Source organism: Stegodyphus dumicola, chromosome X1 (genome assembly GCF_044657685.1).
Source record: "Stegodyphus dumicola isolate Sdum_Otavi_A_Nest chromosome X1, ASM4465768v1".
Lineage (NCBI taxonomy): Eukaryota > Metazoa > Arthropoda > Arachnida > Araneae > Eresidae > Stegodyphus > Stegodyphus dumicola.
Window position 1 is genome coordinate 205,745,053 of NC_140780.1, and position 19,257 is coordinate 205,764,309.

The 19,257-nt window shown below is 31.2% G+C and overlaps 1 protein-coding gene across 3 annotated transcripts in view; it reads right to left on the reverse strand.

The window, feature by feature from the left end:
* Positions 1-19,257, reverse strand: part of Tomosyn (syntaxin-binding protein tomosyn) — a 275,347-nt gene that overhangs the window by 172,948 nt on the left and 83,142 nt on the right. For all 3 annotated transcript variants that reach the window (XR_015038723.1, XM_085808289.1, XM_085808288.1), the window contains exons 6-8: positions 17,827-17,890; positions 8,498-8,581; positions 8,057-8,180 (exon numbers count right to left, since the gene is read on the reverse strand). Coding sequence is in view for 2 of the 3 variants with exons in the window: in XM_085808289.1 (XP_085664415.1) it covers positions 8,057-8,180; positions 8,498-8,581; positions 17,827-17,890 (272 nt within the window). In the remaining variant the exon portion in view is untranslated. The remainder of the gene's footprint in view (positions 1-8,056; positions 8,181-8,497; positions 8,582-17,826; positions 17,891-19,257) is intronic.

Below are 19,257 nucleotides of genomic sequence, written 5' to 3' on the forward strand. Positions count from 1 at the left end.
CGGCCTTTAAAGAAATTATGTTTTAGTTCTGGTTTCACCAACAGGTGGCGCCACTTGCTTATTCTTGTCCAGGCTTTCTTATCTTATCTAATAATTTTTTCCTATCTTGTTCATTTGCGGTTTAGCAGCTGAGGATGGTGGTTCGGTAAAACCATCGAAACTAGTCCTGTGGAAATTTTGTAAATATAACGATGATTTTTGTTGTTTGTCTTCTGAATTACTTCTAAATAACTTAAAAAAATAAAAAATAATTAAATTTTGAAAGCCAAGATTTAAGGAAACAGATATAAAAAAAGTTGAGAATGACACGCTATTATCCTCAATTGTGAAACAGTTCAACAAGCAAAAGGTTTGGAAAAAGAATTAATTTAATAGAAAAATATAATGAGAATTCTTTTTAGAGATTGATGACTGGCAAATGTCGCAAGAATTCGGAATGCGTCCAATTAAATGCAATAAGCTTTATAAGGTATTTCTTCCACCTTCTTAGCATGCCTTCGTAGTGTAGTGGTCTGCATGCTGGGCGCGTACTCCAAAGGTCCGTGGTTCGATTCCCGGCAATTGCATTGCTCCTTTTTCACTTCTCCCGCTTCCAAAAAATACCTAATGTCTCTACAAGCTAAATTAATATTTTTTAAAATATGTAGAACCTAAGAATTGGCAAATGTGTTACGGAACAGCTAAAAAGCAAAAGCCATTAAATTTTCAAATTCGAAACCTAAGGAAACGAAACTAGATTACTTTTTTTAGGAAAAGAAAGATATACCCTAAAATGGAAAATATTTTCAAATGCCATTTCAAATGAAGAAGAACACCTAAAATTAAAGAAAAATAAATATTTAATAATAAATTGAATGGAACAGAAAAAGAAAACTAAACATGTGATACAGATATTTCTTGGTATTATAACGTGCATTCTACATGACTAGATAGAAAGAAAACTGGTGTTAAGTGTTGAACTTATTTGAGCAGCAAGACAGTAACCTGATAAATTGAAAAATTAAAACTCATTATCTGAGATGAGTTGTAATGAAGTCACCTGTAGAAGTGAAAAATGAAACTGGAAGGGGGTGCAAATGCAGTGAAAAAATTAGTAAGTTTAATTACTGAAATGAAGTGTTTTAACTTTGTGGAAAAAATAAACTAAATAATTCTTTTAGTAAATTTTAAAAAAAAATTACATAAACTTTAATAAAAGTTTTTTTAATTTCATGGAAAAAAGGAATTGGTCTTGAATTTAATAATTTAAAACTAAAAGTAATTTGTAAAGAATTGAGGGGTGGAAAAGTTGTGGGAAGGAAAAAGGGAGAGTAATAATAAAATCTTTTGACCTACATGGTATATTATAGGATGGGAATAGAAATAAATATTGGTTAGTAACAGAGATAGAGGGGCAATGTTTCATATTTACCCTGATATTTACAATTATTAAATTTAGATAAAGTATTTTCCATAATAAACAAGAAGAAAAATTAAAATGACTTAATGAGCAAATTATGAAGAATGCAGTTAATAAAATTAAGAGGTATTTTTTATTTATAAGTTTAATTTCGAGATACTGAATTTCTTTAAAAAGTCATCAACATCTGGGTAAATATTTTTAATTTTCTAAATCAGATTAATAATGGCATTACTAATTAATTTTTTTAGAAATAACAGAGTTCTAATGCATATGTTTAATGCAGTGGCGTAGATAGGGTGGGACAAGTGGGGACATCTGTCCCTGGGCACTGCATCCAAGGGGCTCCAAATTCATGCTACAAAATTTTTGGATGAAATCTTTCCCCTTCTTGGCACACAGAAAAAGGCGCAAATTTATCAGAATTTCCCGGGCGCTGGAAACTCTAGCTACGCTCCTGGTTTAATGGTATGAAAGTTAAAAAGTAATTTTTGTCAAAAAGTTTAATTTCATAAAAGTCTTACTCTTATGAAATCTTATCTTTCACATATAGTCTTTCTTATGAAACTAGAATTGATTTTATTACATTTTTAACTCTTAGGATAAATCTGATTTTAAGAAATGACTTTTTTTAAGGTAAAACAGATGTACAGTTTTTCAAATCATAACTGTTAATATCATAAATGTAATTATTTTAATAATTTTAATATCCTTATGAGTTTTAATGATCCAGTAATGGTTAAGGGGTAGATTGGAATCATAAGCTATTTCATGACAAGCATTTTTAAATATTTTTTGTAAAATAAAATCAATGTTCTTAAAATTTTTAGTACCATGTGCAATAAATCTGAATTTAATTGGTATTTTAAGGAATTTGGGAAGGTGATTAAGCTTTAGAAATAAGCTATAGCAATATTTATTAAAATTATTATCTTTTTAATAGAAGGTCCTTAGTTTTTTTCATTGTAATTGGAAATTCATATGTTATTTTATTATTTAGTTTTGTTTCAATGAGTTCACAATAGAAAGTCTTTCAAATGATGTTAAAATTATTATTTGTTTTATCTATGGATGTAATGATAAATTGATTTTTCAGTTACCAAATGTCATTAAATAGTTCTGGATATTTAGTATGGAAATTTGGAATTTTAATAACAAAAATTTCATTTTGATCAGTTTAATAATATGGCTTTTCCATTCTACAAAGGTACTATTAGGAGGACAGAATTAATTAACATAAATTGATTGATATTGTTGATAATGTGTTCAAAGCATTTACATATATATAAAAATACTTTGATGGATAAATTTTATTATCTCTATAAGGTATTTCTCCCATCTCCTTGGTGTGCCTTCGTGGTGTAGTAGTCAGCACACTAAGTCAGTATTCCAAAGGTCTGTGGTTCGATTTTCGGCGAAGGCCACTGCTCATTTTTTATCTTGCCTTCTTCCAAACAAAATACCTAATGTCTCTACAATGGCGCCCGAACTAAAAGGGTTGTGGATGATGAATCTCCACACCCAAGATTTGGTGATTGGGTTCCCTAAAAACCCCAGTTGCCCTTTAAAAGGGGAGTATATAAGGTATTTCTCCCCCACCTTCTTGGCGTGCCTTCGTGGTGTAATGGTCAGCACACTGAGTCAGTATTCCAGAGGTCTGTGGTTCGATTCCTGGCAAAGGTGTTTGCTTATTTTTCACCTTGTCTGCTTCCAAACAAAATACCTAATGTCTCTACATCTCTTAGAAAATGGTACGAAAATGCTAACGCAATGGGATATTTTTAAAGTGAAATACTAATTAAATGGCATATTTTTAAAAGTTTAAAGTTTAGTAAAGGTTGTACAAATTGTAAAAAGCAAAAGATGAAATATGTACTAAATTTAATTAAAATATAAATATTAGTAATAAAAATATTTGACAAGAAAAATTGCTGCCATTATGTAATCGGAGATCCTGACTTGTATTCTCTTTCCATAAAATCACCCACAATTCAATTCGATCGCATTTGGTCTCCTCTCTCTATATATACATACACACATATAATATATATATACACATAGAAAGAGAGAGAGGAACCATAGATAGCTGCCAAAAAATTTATGTCAAAGGCATATATTGTAGGTATCCTGGGATACAGAATCAAAACTCAAGGCATTCTGAAAACATCACTGTAATATTTCCCTTTGTTTAACTCTCATTAACAAAGACTTGCTGAAGGTGACTTACAGGACCAACGATTTTGCTAAGAGGACATAATGGATTGTATTGCTGGCAGAGATTTTTGAGTTTTTTTGCTATCTATGATCAAACTTGAAAAATGTGAAAACAAGTTAAGTTGATGGCAAAAAATGGCAGAAATTGTTTAAAAAAATTTAGGGTGAGGGAGAAAGAAAGAAGTAATTATTTAACCACCTGTACTGAAGCAGCACACAGCAGTTTCAGAAAAATAATGGTGAAATTAATTCTGCAATTTTGATTAAAAATGGTCTTTTGCCCATTAATAAATTTCTTGAAAATATTCTTGAAAATTTCCTCCGGACAAACTGCAACATATCACAGAAATAGCCACTGATCAAACTTCAAACCATCTGTTCAAATTACCAAAAACAAAAAAAAAAAGCATTTTTCTGTTAAATAATGCAATGCTTTTATGCCTCGATATTTCTGGGTTATAGAGCATAAGTATAATATATTCCGAATGTTTGATTCTATTGCAGTGTTCTACGAAAATGTAATAATAATGCTTAATTCAATTTGATACTTTTTAATGCTGAATATACTTTTAATAAATAATGCTGTTTTAAAATAATCTAAATTGGTAACTGCTTTGCATTATGTTTTGTAGAAAAATGAAATCTTACACTTAAGACCAATTTGATACTTTTTAATGCTGAATATACTTTTAATAAATAATGCTGTTTTAAAATAATCTAAATTGGTAACTGCTTTGCATTATGTTTTGTAGAAAAATGAAATCTTACACTTAAGACTGAATGCTGCTGCCTTTTATATTTACAACAAACTTATTTTTTTTTATTTGATTACAGCAAAACCCTCGAGGGCTACCTGCCAAAGAGGGTTTCCTTCGTGGAGGACTTTCTAAGGGAAACTGGCTTGTACACATATTACAAATGGAGAAAACCATGAAAACATCCATGCATCTAGCCCATCTGCCGAGATTCGAACTCTGGACCAAGCCAGGATTAAACAGAAGGGCTAGCTCATTCCTTTGCGCAACTCAATTTTCGCAGACGCAATCCTCCTAGGGGGTTAACAGGAAGCAGTCTGACATCACTGTGTTGCATTTGCTCTGACTTCGTCTGTTTAAAACTAGCATTGTGGACATCCCAAATTAATTTTAATCATATACATATTGTTTTCTAGTAAAGTAGTGTTGAACTCAAACTGGCGGCCCTCGTAAGTAATTTTATGCTGCCTGCTACATTTCCCATAAATTAATTAGCATTATTCTGACAAAAATTTGAAGAAAACATCTACGATTTTAATGGTCTGGAGTTCAGTTTTACATTATATTCATTAACAGAAATGAACGTAACTCTTCGGAAAATCTAGGAAATAGAAACTAATTAATTTACACCGTGATATAAATCTTGTTCAAAGATTTTAAGATACAAATTTGATTAACTTTTATTAGTACTTATCAAAAGATAAATATCTTAAGTTAAGAATTTTTGCAATAAGAATACTCACTTTGTTTTTGAATAAATTTACATGAGAACAGTTTTTTTTTTTTTTTTTTTTTTTTCATAGTTGAAAATTCATTACATCTACGAAATGAACCAGACTGCCGATGGAGTATCTTCAATTTGTGATGATGCTTTTTTTCCCTCCGTAATGATGCGTAATTTCCCTCCAAGGTTACAAACTGCATGAAAATCAAAACTTCATGAGGTGTTGCAGCTGAAAAATGTAGTAAAAAACAAAGATGTTTACAATATTTTTTTTTTCCAATGGCGGGCCCTCAGCAGATTTTGGCTTGGCCATTATTAAGGCTAGAAGTGGCAATCACTTTATTATGCAGGTACCTAATATGTGGGCCACCTTTGCCTCCTATGAAGGAAAGGATAGTTACAACTGCACTTTCTACGGGATTCGAACTCGTGCCCATTCGTATTGCAGTCGGCTTCCCTAACCACCATACCATCTGGGTGGCTGTTTATAATAATTTACATATACATATTATTTTTGCTGTTTTGTGTCATAGAAAAATCTAATAAATAAAAGAAAGAGACTATGTCGTCATTATTTATTCTCAAGTTTTGTCTCTCTTGGGAAACTTTACTATATTTCTTCTTACTTTAAATTAAAAGTAAGTTACTTAGTAGTTCAATATATTACTATTAACTGAATAAATGCTAGTCTGAAAATTCTAATATTTAGCTATCTGTTTGAATTCCAAATTGTGACAAACAGAATTTCCTGCAGATATGTTTCAAATTTCAAGCAAAATATAAGTATAAATTAGATTTTTTTTTTTTTGCGTTATTTTCATTCGTATGTTTTTTGATACCACTGCTGTAAGGTTTTGTTTGTGTAATATGTCATCTTGCATTGTAGCAAAGTGCCATAAAATTCATGGGAATGAGAAAGATAATGATATTGTATTTCATTGTATTTCATATTTTCCAAAGGAGAATTCGCTTTTGGAAAAAAAAAAGAAAAAAAAAGGATACTTGTATCGAAGACAGGATTCTCTTAATGTGAAGAATGCAAGAATTTGCAGTGAACATTTTCTATGCAGTGAGTGTGAAGATGACATAATGGCTGAAGATGAAAAATGGCTTGCTTGAATTGCTGCAAAAGAAACTGTTAAAATCCAATATTGTGCCAAGAAAAGAAAAAGTAATACAGAGTGCTAAATTTGAAGAAAATTCATTTAAGGCCGATTGTGAAAATGATGATACGAACAATATATCAGATACAAATGATTTAAAGATAGAACTCACAAATGATGATGTAAATATTGTTGAATGCCTAACTGTAAAAATAAATTTGTAAAAAACAAAGCTATCTCAGTATTTTAGCTAATTTATAATCGTATAAAACGTCAAAGTAATTTCGCATAAAAAGATTGTCTTCTGAAAAATTAAGTAATTCTCTTTAGATACTGTGAGCAAAGTTGTTTTGTCAAACTTGGGGAAACAATCTTGTATTTATTTAAATTATACAAATGTCAGTTAGACAAGTATTTTTACAATACCTGTTATTATATCAAATAAGAAGAGAAACACGCCAATGTAATAGTTATAATTATGTCGAAAAAGCAATCTTAGATTAGATTAAATTTTGAATAAAACTATCAATTTCAAGAGCAGTCAAACATAAGTTCCTCTTTAGCTGCAGAAAAAAAAATGACATATAAATTCAAAACTAAGCCAAACTAAGGGGATTTTTTTTTGGGGGGGAGGCCTAACTTTAAAAAGCTGTTATTACAGTTATCTTAGAAAGAATAATAGAATTCTCTCACTTAGCATGCAGATAAAGAAAAGATAATGAATGTCATAAATGTTTTTCTTCATGATTTAATAATAAATGCACAAGGGGAAATACCTACAACTTTTAAGAAAATGTAGCATATTTCATCTATTATTTTTATTTCATAAATAAATACTTTTAACTTTTTAAACATTATAAATGCTTACAGTAATCACTTCTCTTCTAAATTAATGCTATTTTTTCAAATAAAAATTTTTAAACTGCTTTTTAAAATTTAAAACGTTTATTTATTTGCAGTCAGGGTCAACATGACTACGTCATCATTCCTCACTTCTTGTTTCGGGAGGGAAAGCTCTATGAACTAGCACTTCTCTTGTGCATCCAGGGACTGAACTATCAGTGTTCAGCCACTTCACTGTTTGACTGCTGGTGGGCTCCTCAAACTTGGGGGCTTTAAATTTTGAGAAAAGGCAGAATCTTATACAGTCCAAATGCGCACTTGCTCACAAAAGAGGAACTTAAATAAAGAGAAAATTTGTCACAGAATAGGTTCTAAATGTCTGTTCATTCCTCATTATTATGCTGTCTTTCAACAAATAAACCAACATGTTTTTTTAACAAACAGTAGTTTACTTGGAAAATGCAATCAGATTTTTTAAATATCTGATTATGAGAATAAAAGGTTTTAAAACTCTTTTGGTAGACATTACCTTTTAGAGTCACTAGAGAAATGCCGAACATTTATAAACTTCATTGGCGCAACATATACACTTCAACTATGTTTATTTTCACAAACTACAGTTTACAAGAATGATTTCTTAACCATTGAAAGAAGTACAAACACAAACGGCAATGCTTAATAATTGGGGGAAAACTCATATATGGATAGGAGTTGTAATGTAAAGCAAAGGCTTATATGAATACCTTTTTCTAAAATATTAGCTAGTTAATATGATTGCTCTTTCTGTAAAGTAGCCAACCACTTGAAATAACATTTAGAAGCCAAAATAAACATAATACAGTTCAATTGCTGCCACTCTTTTAACACATCCTAAATCATATTTTATTACACACTGAATAAAATAAATAAGTACTGAAATTTCTTCACATTTGTCAAATATCATACATTTTTTAATTCTGCATCCAATGCCACAAACTTTGCATAAAAAATGAAAACGCAGTAAAATATTTAAGCATACCATGGGGATACATAACAGATTCAGGCTTGGCTGAATTTTTTATGTTCCACGTTTTAAGGCTTCCATCACCATAACTGCACATGAACTGTCTTCCTTCATGATGCCAGGAAGCACTTTTTAATGGCTGTGAAATTTTAAAAACATATATCTAAGTTGATATTTTCTGCAAGTTTGGCACAATTTAATTAAAAAAATGTTTAATTTAAAAATTTGTCCAATGTATAAATACATCAGTTAGCAGTAAAAAAGTACAAGCATTTTAAATGGGAGAAAAATGCATTTTCTATTAAAATAAATGGAATAGCGATTAGAATAGTTTTACAACTAAATATGCAAAATTAAGTTAAATTGCATAAGTTTTAATTATATAGATTTTTGAAGTTACATTACACATATCACAATTAAACAATTCATAGCAGAATTGAATACAGAAATACTAACCTCTGTACACTGAAATCGACAATCTGCAGCTTTATTCTTTAAATCCCATAACACAGCAGTGCCACTTTCATATCCAATAAGTAGCTGAAACATGATTAATACACAATTAAGTTTTTCAGTAGAGGAATAGTTTGATAATCGTTTTGATTCACACAAAAAATTAAGTAACAAAAAGATGTATGAAATATAACTTTACTCTTATAAATATTTTGTATTTATTTTAGAGGTACAGACATGCATATTAGTGCTCCATGGTTGGAGGCTGAACGTTTATGTAAAAATAAATAGTCCATCCTACTCAGTGTTACAATTTCAAAACAACTAATTAACATGAATTATTCCATCACTGTCAGTTTACTTATTATCATACTAAATGGCCCAATATTATATTTCCTGAAAATATCTATTTCTGTCCAGAAAATGTGGATTAAAATTTTGAACCAAATTTGGGCCAAAGATTCAGCGCAAGTGATACCTACATTCTTTTAGCTACTCATAAGATTTTGCTGTTTTCTTACAGATAAAAAAGGGACTACTGATAGATGCATACAAATACTTTGTATCATGCATATAATATCAATTACAACAAATTTTACAGAGGCTTACAGAATTCTACAGGAATTTCTACTGAGGTCTTTAAGCCTATATAAGAACTCTTGTAAGAGATAGCAATACCCACATAATACTATATTTTGCTATGTTAAAACGTAAATTACACAGGCGAATGCTGTCAGTGGACTAGAGGGATTAAGCTAGTCCCCAATATTTTATGTACTCACACTTTCATATATATTTTTACCTAACATTCAAAAGCATTAAAGGGAATATCATTTTACCTCTTTTGAAATGGTGCTTCATCCGAGTGCAGTCGGGTTTTTGCACGAAAGGGAAGAGCTTGAAATGCATTGGCTCTATGCCAGGAAGGATTTGTTCACTTTCACCTATTCCCATAGCTGATGTACACATACTGTTAACTACTGATAGCAGGTCAAAGAAATTTTAATTTTCTTGTGATTCTTATAAGCAAATTAATTTAACTTTTAGTGCTATATTTTAGTCTGACTTAATAAAGTCATTCTTATGGTTTATGAAAGAATTCAAACTAAAATATTGTTGCTTTTTTTTTTTTTTTTTTTTTTTTTTGACACCAGATGTTACGTTATTTTCTTCCTTCACGTTCATGTGGATTTTCAAGTCCTTTTTTCACCTACCAATAAAATCCATGGTTCATTTCTTAAAGATTCCATTTCTGTCTTTAATTCCTGGGGAATTTATGGGATATTGAGATATAACGAACAAACTAAAAGAATGTTTTTTTGCATCAAGGAACACGAATCTTATGTTTGAACCTTCTCAGTCACTTTACTCCTTATAAGTAAGGGGGTATAACTGTGGCTTTCATTTTGTTGCAGATTTCATAGTTCCAGATGAAGCCTGTACCTGTTTCCTTCAAAATCGATAGTCTTGATTAAAATCCACAGCAAACACAAAGTTGTTGCTTTGCTAATTTTATGTTCCTCTCTTTATTTGATTTTCAAAAACTTATCTGAGCATATTAACAATTAGTGTACTCATTAAGACTTCGAATCGTATCATTATTCTTTATATTCAAAATACAATAACCCCTTTCATGATGCTATTGTTTTATGCATCATTCATTATTCCAATTAATTTTTCTTTTAAGTTAACCTGTGTTAGGTACTAGAGTGAATAATTAGAGCATAAGTGGTCATTTCTAATATGACCACTTATGAAAGTGACCCATATTTCTGGGAACATAAACACTTGTAGTACTGAATTTCTTCTCTCAACGATGACCATCACCACCATTCTTGTCTTGGAGAGGTTTATAATTTTCTTCATACCTAGCCTTCCTTAATAAAATTATAGCACACTAGTGAAACTGCATGCAGTGAAATCTCTGTTAATGCACAGATTCTAAATCTCCAGATTCTTGAAATGGGACACCAGCGTTTTTCAACCTCCTGGTCATGAACACTTGTTAGCAGAAAAAGAAAAGTGCTAACTGAAAAATTTTCTTGGTTACAGCCAATTTTAGACAAAAATTAGGAACAACTTATGAATAAAATAAGCATCATTCTGATGCATTTATTCTGAAAAGAAAGTGGAATTCCAAACGATAATGATCCAGGAAAATTTAAGCACATGGTAATGTTCCAAATGAGTGTAGCGTGTTAATTACAAATTCTCAAAAGCTTCCAAAGAGACAGTTTCCAGTCCTTCCTAACAGATTCTGTGAAAAGCAGTGAATGATGTAAAGAATTTTGCAAGTGAAGCCAGTTGTTTGCATTAATTTTGAACAAGACTTATTTTCTATGTTTGTAATATGACAGTATGTTCTTAGTATAGATAAAATGCCACTGAATTCTCAATAAGCATTCTTTGCTCTAATTTTTAATGTGATGTGAATAACCGTGTGATTAGATAGTTTGGTTTATTATTCACTCTAGTAGCTAACACAGGTTAACTTAAAAGAAAAATTAATTGGAATAATGAATGATGCATAAAACAATAACATCAATTTAAAAGAAATTATCACCTTCCCTGGTGCATGCTCTTTTGGTGCAACTGGTAGCATGTCCTGTTAGCATCAGAAGACCTATGCTTCAAATTCTACAGAGAGCACAGTTTGTTTATCCAGTTTCTCATCCTTGAAAACCTAATAGCTTTAGAAGTTCATAAAACCTTTAGAAAGTTAGAATATATATTTTATTCAGTACTCTTATTGAAGTTTTTGAAGAAGCTAATTTTGTAAGACTAGAACAAAAGATTACTGTATTTCTTCCTGACACTTATGTAATGATGTTACAATAAAGTTTTGTTAGATATTCTTATGAGGTATTGTATTGGAAAATTACTTAAACATACAGAATTTTTTTATTTTCAGTAGCAATGAAAATACATAAACAATGAATCTGATGAGGTTAAGTGGTAGTGATACAATTATCTTTGATTTTGCTGTATCTTTGATTTTGATCCAGTGCCAATGTTGAATTTACTACCAAGAAAATCTGAAAAAATTTCAGACCACTTCCAGCTGCTGCAAAATACAGGCATAAATTTCTAGGGAACACAACTGACAATCTCTAAACAGAACACAAAACTGTCATTTGTCAGAAATGTTTTAACACAATGAAAAAAGGAGGGCACCTTTTCACCACTACTTCGTTTAAAAGATAGAAACACTTTGGTTATTTAATAGACAGACATTGCATGACTAATATTAAAAATTTTAAAAAATTAAAAATTCATACAGAAATATGTATGCAGTTACTGTATAATGAATAAAACATACTTCCTTTCAAACTAAAATTTTTACAGAACAAACAGCTAAACTACTTTTAAGATATCACTAATGATGACATAAATAAAGAGATCATTTTAGAGTATAAAATACAGATGCTATATGACAAAAATTTGGCAGAAGCAAGCCAGTTTCCCACCTGCAAACTAGAAAGTACATTCTAAATTTCTAGTGAATTCATTTAATCAAATTAAATAATATTCACAGTTTGAAATGAACTGTAAAAAACAAAAAATAACAACCGTTTATTTGAAATAAATTTCAACTTACAGAATGTATCATAATATTTATAATAATTACTAATCAATATATATAATAAATTATTATTAAAGCAACATTTCTATTGAAAGCAAACATCAGTTGTCAGTATAAACATCCTTCCCACTAATGATTGCTTTATCCTACATTTAGGAAGTACATTTCTTTAAATAAATCAATGTATAGTTGACCCTTAAAGTATACCCATAATTTTGTTCTACAGATAAAACAAAAAATCTTGTGTAAGTTTATTGCAATATGATAAAACTAGCAAATAAAACATGGCAATTAAAAACTTTAATATAAAAAAAAAAGCTAAGTACATCACAAATACAAGAAAATATATGTACACTGGCAGCCACTAAAATTGCAACACCATGAAGTGAAGAAAATACAAAAGAGATATTTATTGCACGTAAACAGTATGGCATGAAGGCAAAATGATTAAATTTGTAAACATTTTGGAGGTTGACAGGAGTGCGAAATTAGTAGAAACAGCTGCCGACCCAGGCAGCTAAAACAACCCTTACCCTATCAGGTATGGAGTCAAACTGGGAGCTTGGATGACAGAAATGGGCAACTCATTCCATGTTGCTTCAAGTCTATAGCACACTTCACCAACCATATTAGCTGAAGAGGGGTGGTGGGCCAGTCTCTCAGCAACCTATGACCAGATGTTTCCAATGACTGACAGATCTGGAGACCATGGAGGCAAGGGCAGCAATTGAATACCCTATATATTAAGGAAGATCAGAACACTATGTGTAACATGTGGTCTTGCATTATCTTGTTGGAACATGACAATTGGGGGCCTCGAAATTTGGGCACAACCACTGGACTTAAGATGTCAGAAGTGTACCCATCTGCATTCAAATTACTATCGATTCAAACTAGAGATGTGCATGTTGTGTACCCAATCACTGCCCAAACCATCACACCAAGTGCAAGGGGCCCTATGCTGATATCGAACGCGAGCAGGTGACGTGCGGTCTCCTAGGACAATCCAGACACATATATGGCCATCAGAATACTGCACGTAGAAACGCGACTCGTTTGAAAAGGCAACATTGTGCCACACTCCTGTACCCAGCTTTGTCGTCTGATGCACCAGAGTTATGATCTCTATGCTGCATTGTCAAAAGAAGGCGAAGTAATGGTCACCCTACTGATAGACAACACTGTTGCAAATGTCGATGCACTTTATGAGCTGATACTGGGTGTGCTGCAAACACGCCCATTTCTTAACTAATGTTTCATGCTATGGTCGCACATTTTTGCAGAGATAGCCTCACAATACGGCTGTCTTCTCTGCTGTTAGTCAAGGAAGAATGTTCAGATCCATGCCATTCAGTATGACCCTTAGCAATCCACTAATTCCATATTTGCATGACAGTGGTTGGATGTCGACCAGTGCGACCAGCAATAATACAGAATGATAATCTACACTTTCGATAGGTATGGATCCTACCTCTATCAAATTTTGAAACTTGCTGGTAAGCATTTCCTTTTCTTATTTGGGGTATAACACAATATTCTGAGCAAACTCCAACCTTACGAAGCACTTTCCAAATTAAAATCCACTACAAAACTCTCCTTTTATGCAGTGCTTTAGATTTTGTTTCTCTCTCCTGCATTGTCTAAATGCGCTGAAATACTAATCATTTGCATATCCAAACTTCTTCCTTCTGTGTGATTTTGACACAGTTTAGCATGAAACTGAGGGGACTGAAATATTTTTTCGTGTTAAAGGATAGTGGAAAAAAAAAACATATATTCAGCAAAATTAAGTTTATTAGAGTACATCTGTTTACACAGATATGTATATATGCATGTATTTAATAAAAATCAGTGAAACAAAAACATCCACAAGAGTTTGATGAAAATTAATGCAAAATTTTCAAGTTTTTTGAAAAACAGAATATTTACTGAGTTTTTGGAAAATAAGCTGTTATTTTTCTTTGCATTGTCTTTTTTAGCATCAAATTGTTAACAAATTGTTCAATGTCATCCATTTTGTTATTCATTTCACCACTGGAATAGTGCGTTTAATTAACTGTGCATACTTTTCATGATGTTGCCCCTTTTGGATGACGTGGGAACATGAGCTGCATTATTCATTTCATTTTTGTCATCGGAATCTGCATCAATGATATTATCTGAACTTTAAACAAACTCCAAAATGTTCTTTGTTTTCCATAATTGAAGCTCTACACACATTATTATCAACTACTGCAACGGATTCTTCCGCTAATGCACAGTAGGACAGACCAATAATACAGAAACTTTCTCAAACATTTCATTAAGTGTCAGCTCGGTTTCAATATCCTCCTTCTCCATTTCTTTTGGTGCCAAAGAATCTGATACTTTTGAGAATCCTGTATGACGAAAACGACTTTCATTTGTCATTTGAGTCCCTAAATTCCAAGTACGATGCAATATATGAAGAGATAGAGACATGCAGAGTGCAACATATGAACCAAACTCACAGATTTTTACTCACACTGCGATGTACTCATAACCGAATTCCAAAGCCAACTGATGAGAGATGAGATGTTTATGCTAAGTTTGTAAGGGTAGAAGGTGAAAGTAGCTTATAAACAAAACTGGCTCATGTCTCAAGCTATTCTGATGGTATTTCAAAGCCAAGTTAGCCTCCTTTTTATGAAACCATCTCTCTTTCATTTCACACCCCTCTCAAATTTCGCCTGTGAGGCCGGTGTTTTCCGTATATTGTTCATTATCAAAGAGGGTATCTTTTTGTGTTAAGCGATTTTTGTTTCATGTTAAGAGAAACAAAATGCATGAAAATATACACACTAGTTTGACAGGACCATTGTATTTTGTCTTAAGCGTTTTTACGTTAAATGTATTTCACTGTAGAATGAAACTAATTGTACCATGAATAATATTATCTGCAGTAATTGTGCTATTCTTTGTAGCCACTTTAAGTTGAACATTGTAGTACATTTGTATTTCATGACAACATTTGAAATCAAGACACAAGAAAAACACAGCAAAGTTAAACATAAAATTAGCAAAGCAACAACTTTGTGCTTGGCACAGATTTTAGTCAAGACTCTACTGACTTTGAAGATAGATGGGCACAGGTTCTTTCCATCAGAAGCAACGAAATCTGCAACCACAGGAAAGCCACTTAAAATCCACAAGAAGTAAAGTGAATGAGAATGTAGTGCCATCTGTTGGCAGAAATAGTAAACAAAATTGAAAAATTAAGTTGATAGAATTTTAAAAGCATTAGGAAGAACTGGATTTGAATTTAAATCATTAAGCAAACAAGATAAATCTTCATGAACATGAAAAGCTTCAAGAAAATGCAATTTACCAATGGAAGAAGCTTTTCGGATAATTTGGACAAGGAAGTCAAAATTGTGTTTAAATTTCCATCAATGAGTAACTATCAAAAACTTCCTAAATTCGGCTTTATGGACACAAGATTCATGTTCCTTTATGCGAAATTCTGAGGCTTTTTTAGTGTGGCCAATATATCTCAAGCCAAAATGACAAAATATGCTATAAATTCCCCAAGAATTAAAGTCAAACATGCAATCTTATGAATTGAAACATGGATTTTATTGATAGGTGACAAAGTAACTAGAAAATTTAACTTCAGGAGAATTTGCATAATTTTTTACCTGACAGAGGGATGAAAAGGAAGCCTGACAAGGTTATTAATGTTACTTCTAACATCAAAATATCTTCTTTGATGGTAAGATGAAAATTTTTTAAAGGCTTAATTACTATGGAGGAAAATTCTTGGTCAATGGCAAGTGATCTTAAATAATTAAGTTCATTAGAAAGCAAAGGTTCTGAGGGGAAAAAAAACTTTGAAAGCATGGAATATATAAGAGCAAAAAGAAGCTATTGCTTGCTTAGCCAAATGACATGACTTAGCATGGGAAGGCAAACAGAAAAAGGTTTATGGTAAATAACAGCACTGGAATCAGATTCATTGTGGATTATAACAATACCAAGAAAAGGAAAGGTATTGTCAGATTCAGTTTGAAAAGTGAAATGGATGGCTGGATCAATTGAATTTATAATACATAAAATATGGGATAAATCTTCTTTATTACCACTAAAAAGAATGAAAATGTCACCTACGTAATGAATCCAGAAATGAAAAGAAATTTTCTCAAATAATTTGACCTCAATACTGTACATAAATGTCAGCAAGTACAGGACTAAAGCAATTTCCTACCTAATACTTCAATTTAGCAATAATATTCATGTTGGACAACAAAGTGGATTTGACTCAAAAAAGACTCAAACAGAGTAAGAGAAATTAACTCTTCAATTTCAGTATGCATGAAACAAAATTCTTGAGGTCTTGTTTTGAGCTATATTAGTGCTCTTTGGACTAAAACATCAGTAAACAGTGATTTAACATCAAAAAGAACCAACATGGAGTGCAGGAGGAAAATATCCAAGTTTATGAATTTTTGACAAAAAGATTCAAAAGAATTTTTGACAGTGTAAATATTGAACAAAAGTAAACTAGAAATTATGGAAACTAAATATTGTCCAAAAGATATGATGCCATTCCCAAGTTGGAAACTATAGGTCAAAAAGGAATTCTAGTTATGTGAAGTTTGGGAAAAGCATAAAACTTAGCACAGTTAGCAATAGGTGGAATTAGTGTTTTTCTTTTTATACTGAGTTGGAAATATATGAGAAGATTTAACAGCTCTTTTAACTTTCACTAGGTCAGAAGTTGAAGGATCTTCAGAGATGAAGTAGTATGGGCCTTCATTAATCAGGTCCATGATTCCATCAATGTATATGAGTTTACCCATAAAAATGATCTGCCCATTCTTATCTGCTTTGGAAATTATAATGTTAGGATTAGAATAAATTTTATATCAGGCATCCCTTTCCTTTTGGTTAAAATTTAAAAGAAACCATTTGTTATTAAAGTTCAATATAAACAAATAATTTGTTATTTAAGCTTTTTCAATAGGGCAGATGATTTGAGGAGCTGAAGGCTTAGATGTCTTTGAAAAGTTGAAGTTATAGTTTAATACTTTTATCTGATTCCCAAAAGATTAACATTAGAGATATTAACAATGGGATTAGTATTTACAGTGGGATGATTAAAAAGATGGGCGAGACTAGAACAAAGACCTGACAATTTGAATTTATGCATTATTTTGAATATGCACCTTCTTGATTCAAGCTTTTGAAGCTTTTTTAGTAATAAAATGCTGAAACAACTGATGAGTTCAGCCATTTTCAATGAATGCTTTTCTGGAAATATCTGGCAGTTATAAGGGGTAAATTTTATTAATGGGAAGGCTTCTAGTCAGCAGTATAAGGTATTCAAGTCATATGCATATTCGCAACTGCTTAGCATGACGGTATTCCAAACCTTGTATAATAATTGTATAATTCAAAAGTCAATGGTATATTTAGCATTATTCCCTATGACATTTAAAATACTATAACATATTTGAAAATAATTTTAATACATATATAGTAGCTGATGGAAAAGTTTATCCTTAGTTTAATAGCAGAAATATTTTATATAAAATTAAACGATATAAATATTATTTCAGAAAGTAGAGAAATAATTATATCTCATTTTCCATGATTATTTTTTTTAATTAATGAGCAAGATCTGGGTATTTTCTACAAAAATATACAGAGCAAATGAAGTTCAAGATTGCAATTAAATGGAAAGATACCAGAATGGTAATTTTAAAAGCCAATTCTTAAATTCAACACTTACCTTGTTTGGATCAACAGGATTGTCACTTAAATGGACTACAATTCCAGGATGTGACTTTCTAGAACTAAAGGAAGAAAATGCCACATTTATGAAATAAAACAGAAAAAAATTCTTTACATAAATAGTACATACAACTTGATACATAATTTAAATTTGTATAAAATACTTAAAATAAATAATTGATGATTGAAATATAAACAATAAAGGATGAAAATAGACGTGTTATTCCTAAACTGTATGGTTTGTTGTACATTCTGAAGCTAACATAGTAAAATCCCAAATGACAAAATTTCTCAAAACATTCCAAATAGCTAATTTTTAGTCACCCATCCTGATCATAAGAGTGATGAAGATAAAACCCTTACAAAGAATAAAAATTTTAATTTGCTTCTAAATGTATAATTTTTACAATTAGTAGCAAATAATACATAAATGAAACAGTTGGAGATAGTGGAAGTTATTAAAGTAATTTCTGAGATAAACTCTCAGAAACAAATTTAATGTATCAGAGAGCTGAAATAGTAGTTGGAGTTAAGTTTATTGCCCAAAATAATATGCTAGATTTCCAATGGTTTTGTTTTTGAAACATGTATAAAACCCATATAACAATACGAATTCCAAGGAAAACTGATGCCTTGGACACGACAACAACACCAATTGTACATATTTTATTATATGAAGATCAGTAGAGCCTTTTTTTTTTCAATAGAAATAAAATGAGTATGGTGATGATGCACAAATTTTACTCACACATACATAATAAAATGATATAATGAATTAAATACATAGCAAAATTGTTAAATATTTAATTCATTATATAAATTCTTTTTACAGATTGAACAGTCTGGAGATTATCAAGCAATCTGATGAAATTTGAAATATGTGAGCATATATTTGTACAGAACATAAGAAGAAAAACTCTTATAAGAATATTGATATGTATTTCAAAATATTAGCACAGATTTACTGATTTTAAGCAAAACTGTGTAGGTAGGTAGAATTAAGATACTACAAATGCTGTAAGAAAAATGTTTGCAGTTCCCTACAAACCATCTCTGGAATTATTCAATAGAAGACACATCCAAGTTCTGCTGGATGCGCCGCTGATTAACTTGCAGGTTTTGCAAGTTTTGTTCTGGCTGTCTGAATTAGTTTCTATAGAGCACTGAAAGTAGAAGAATGCATGAGTGAGACCTAAGTCAGGATTGCAGATGTTGAGAGGGCGTGATTACCTTGTCACGTGAAGTGTGAAGTAGTCTTTGATACGTTGCGAGATTTCAGGTTAGAAATGCTGAAGAAAACATTAAATGTACAAAATCGCGGAAATAATGACATAAAAGGAAAATTTTTCTAGTAATCATCAGAGTAACAACATATGGAAGAAACCAAATTTCATCACTTAATACAGTCTAGCAGTCCTGTAAGTTGAAG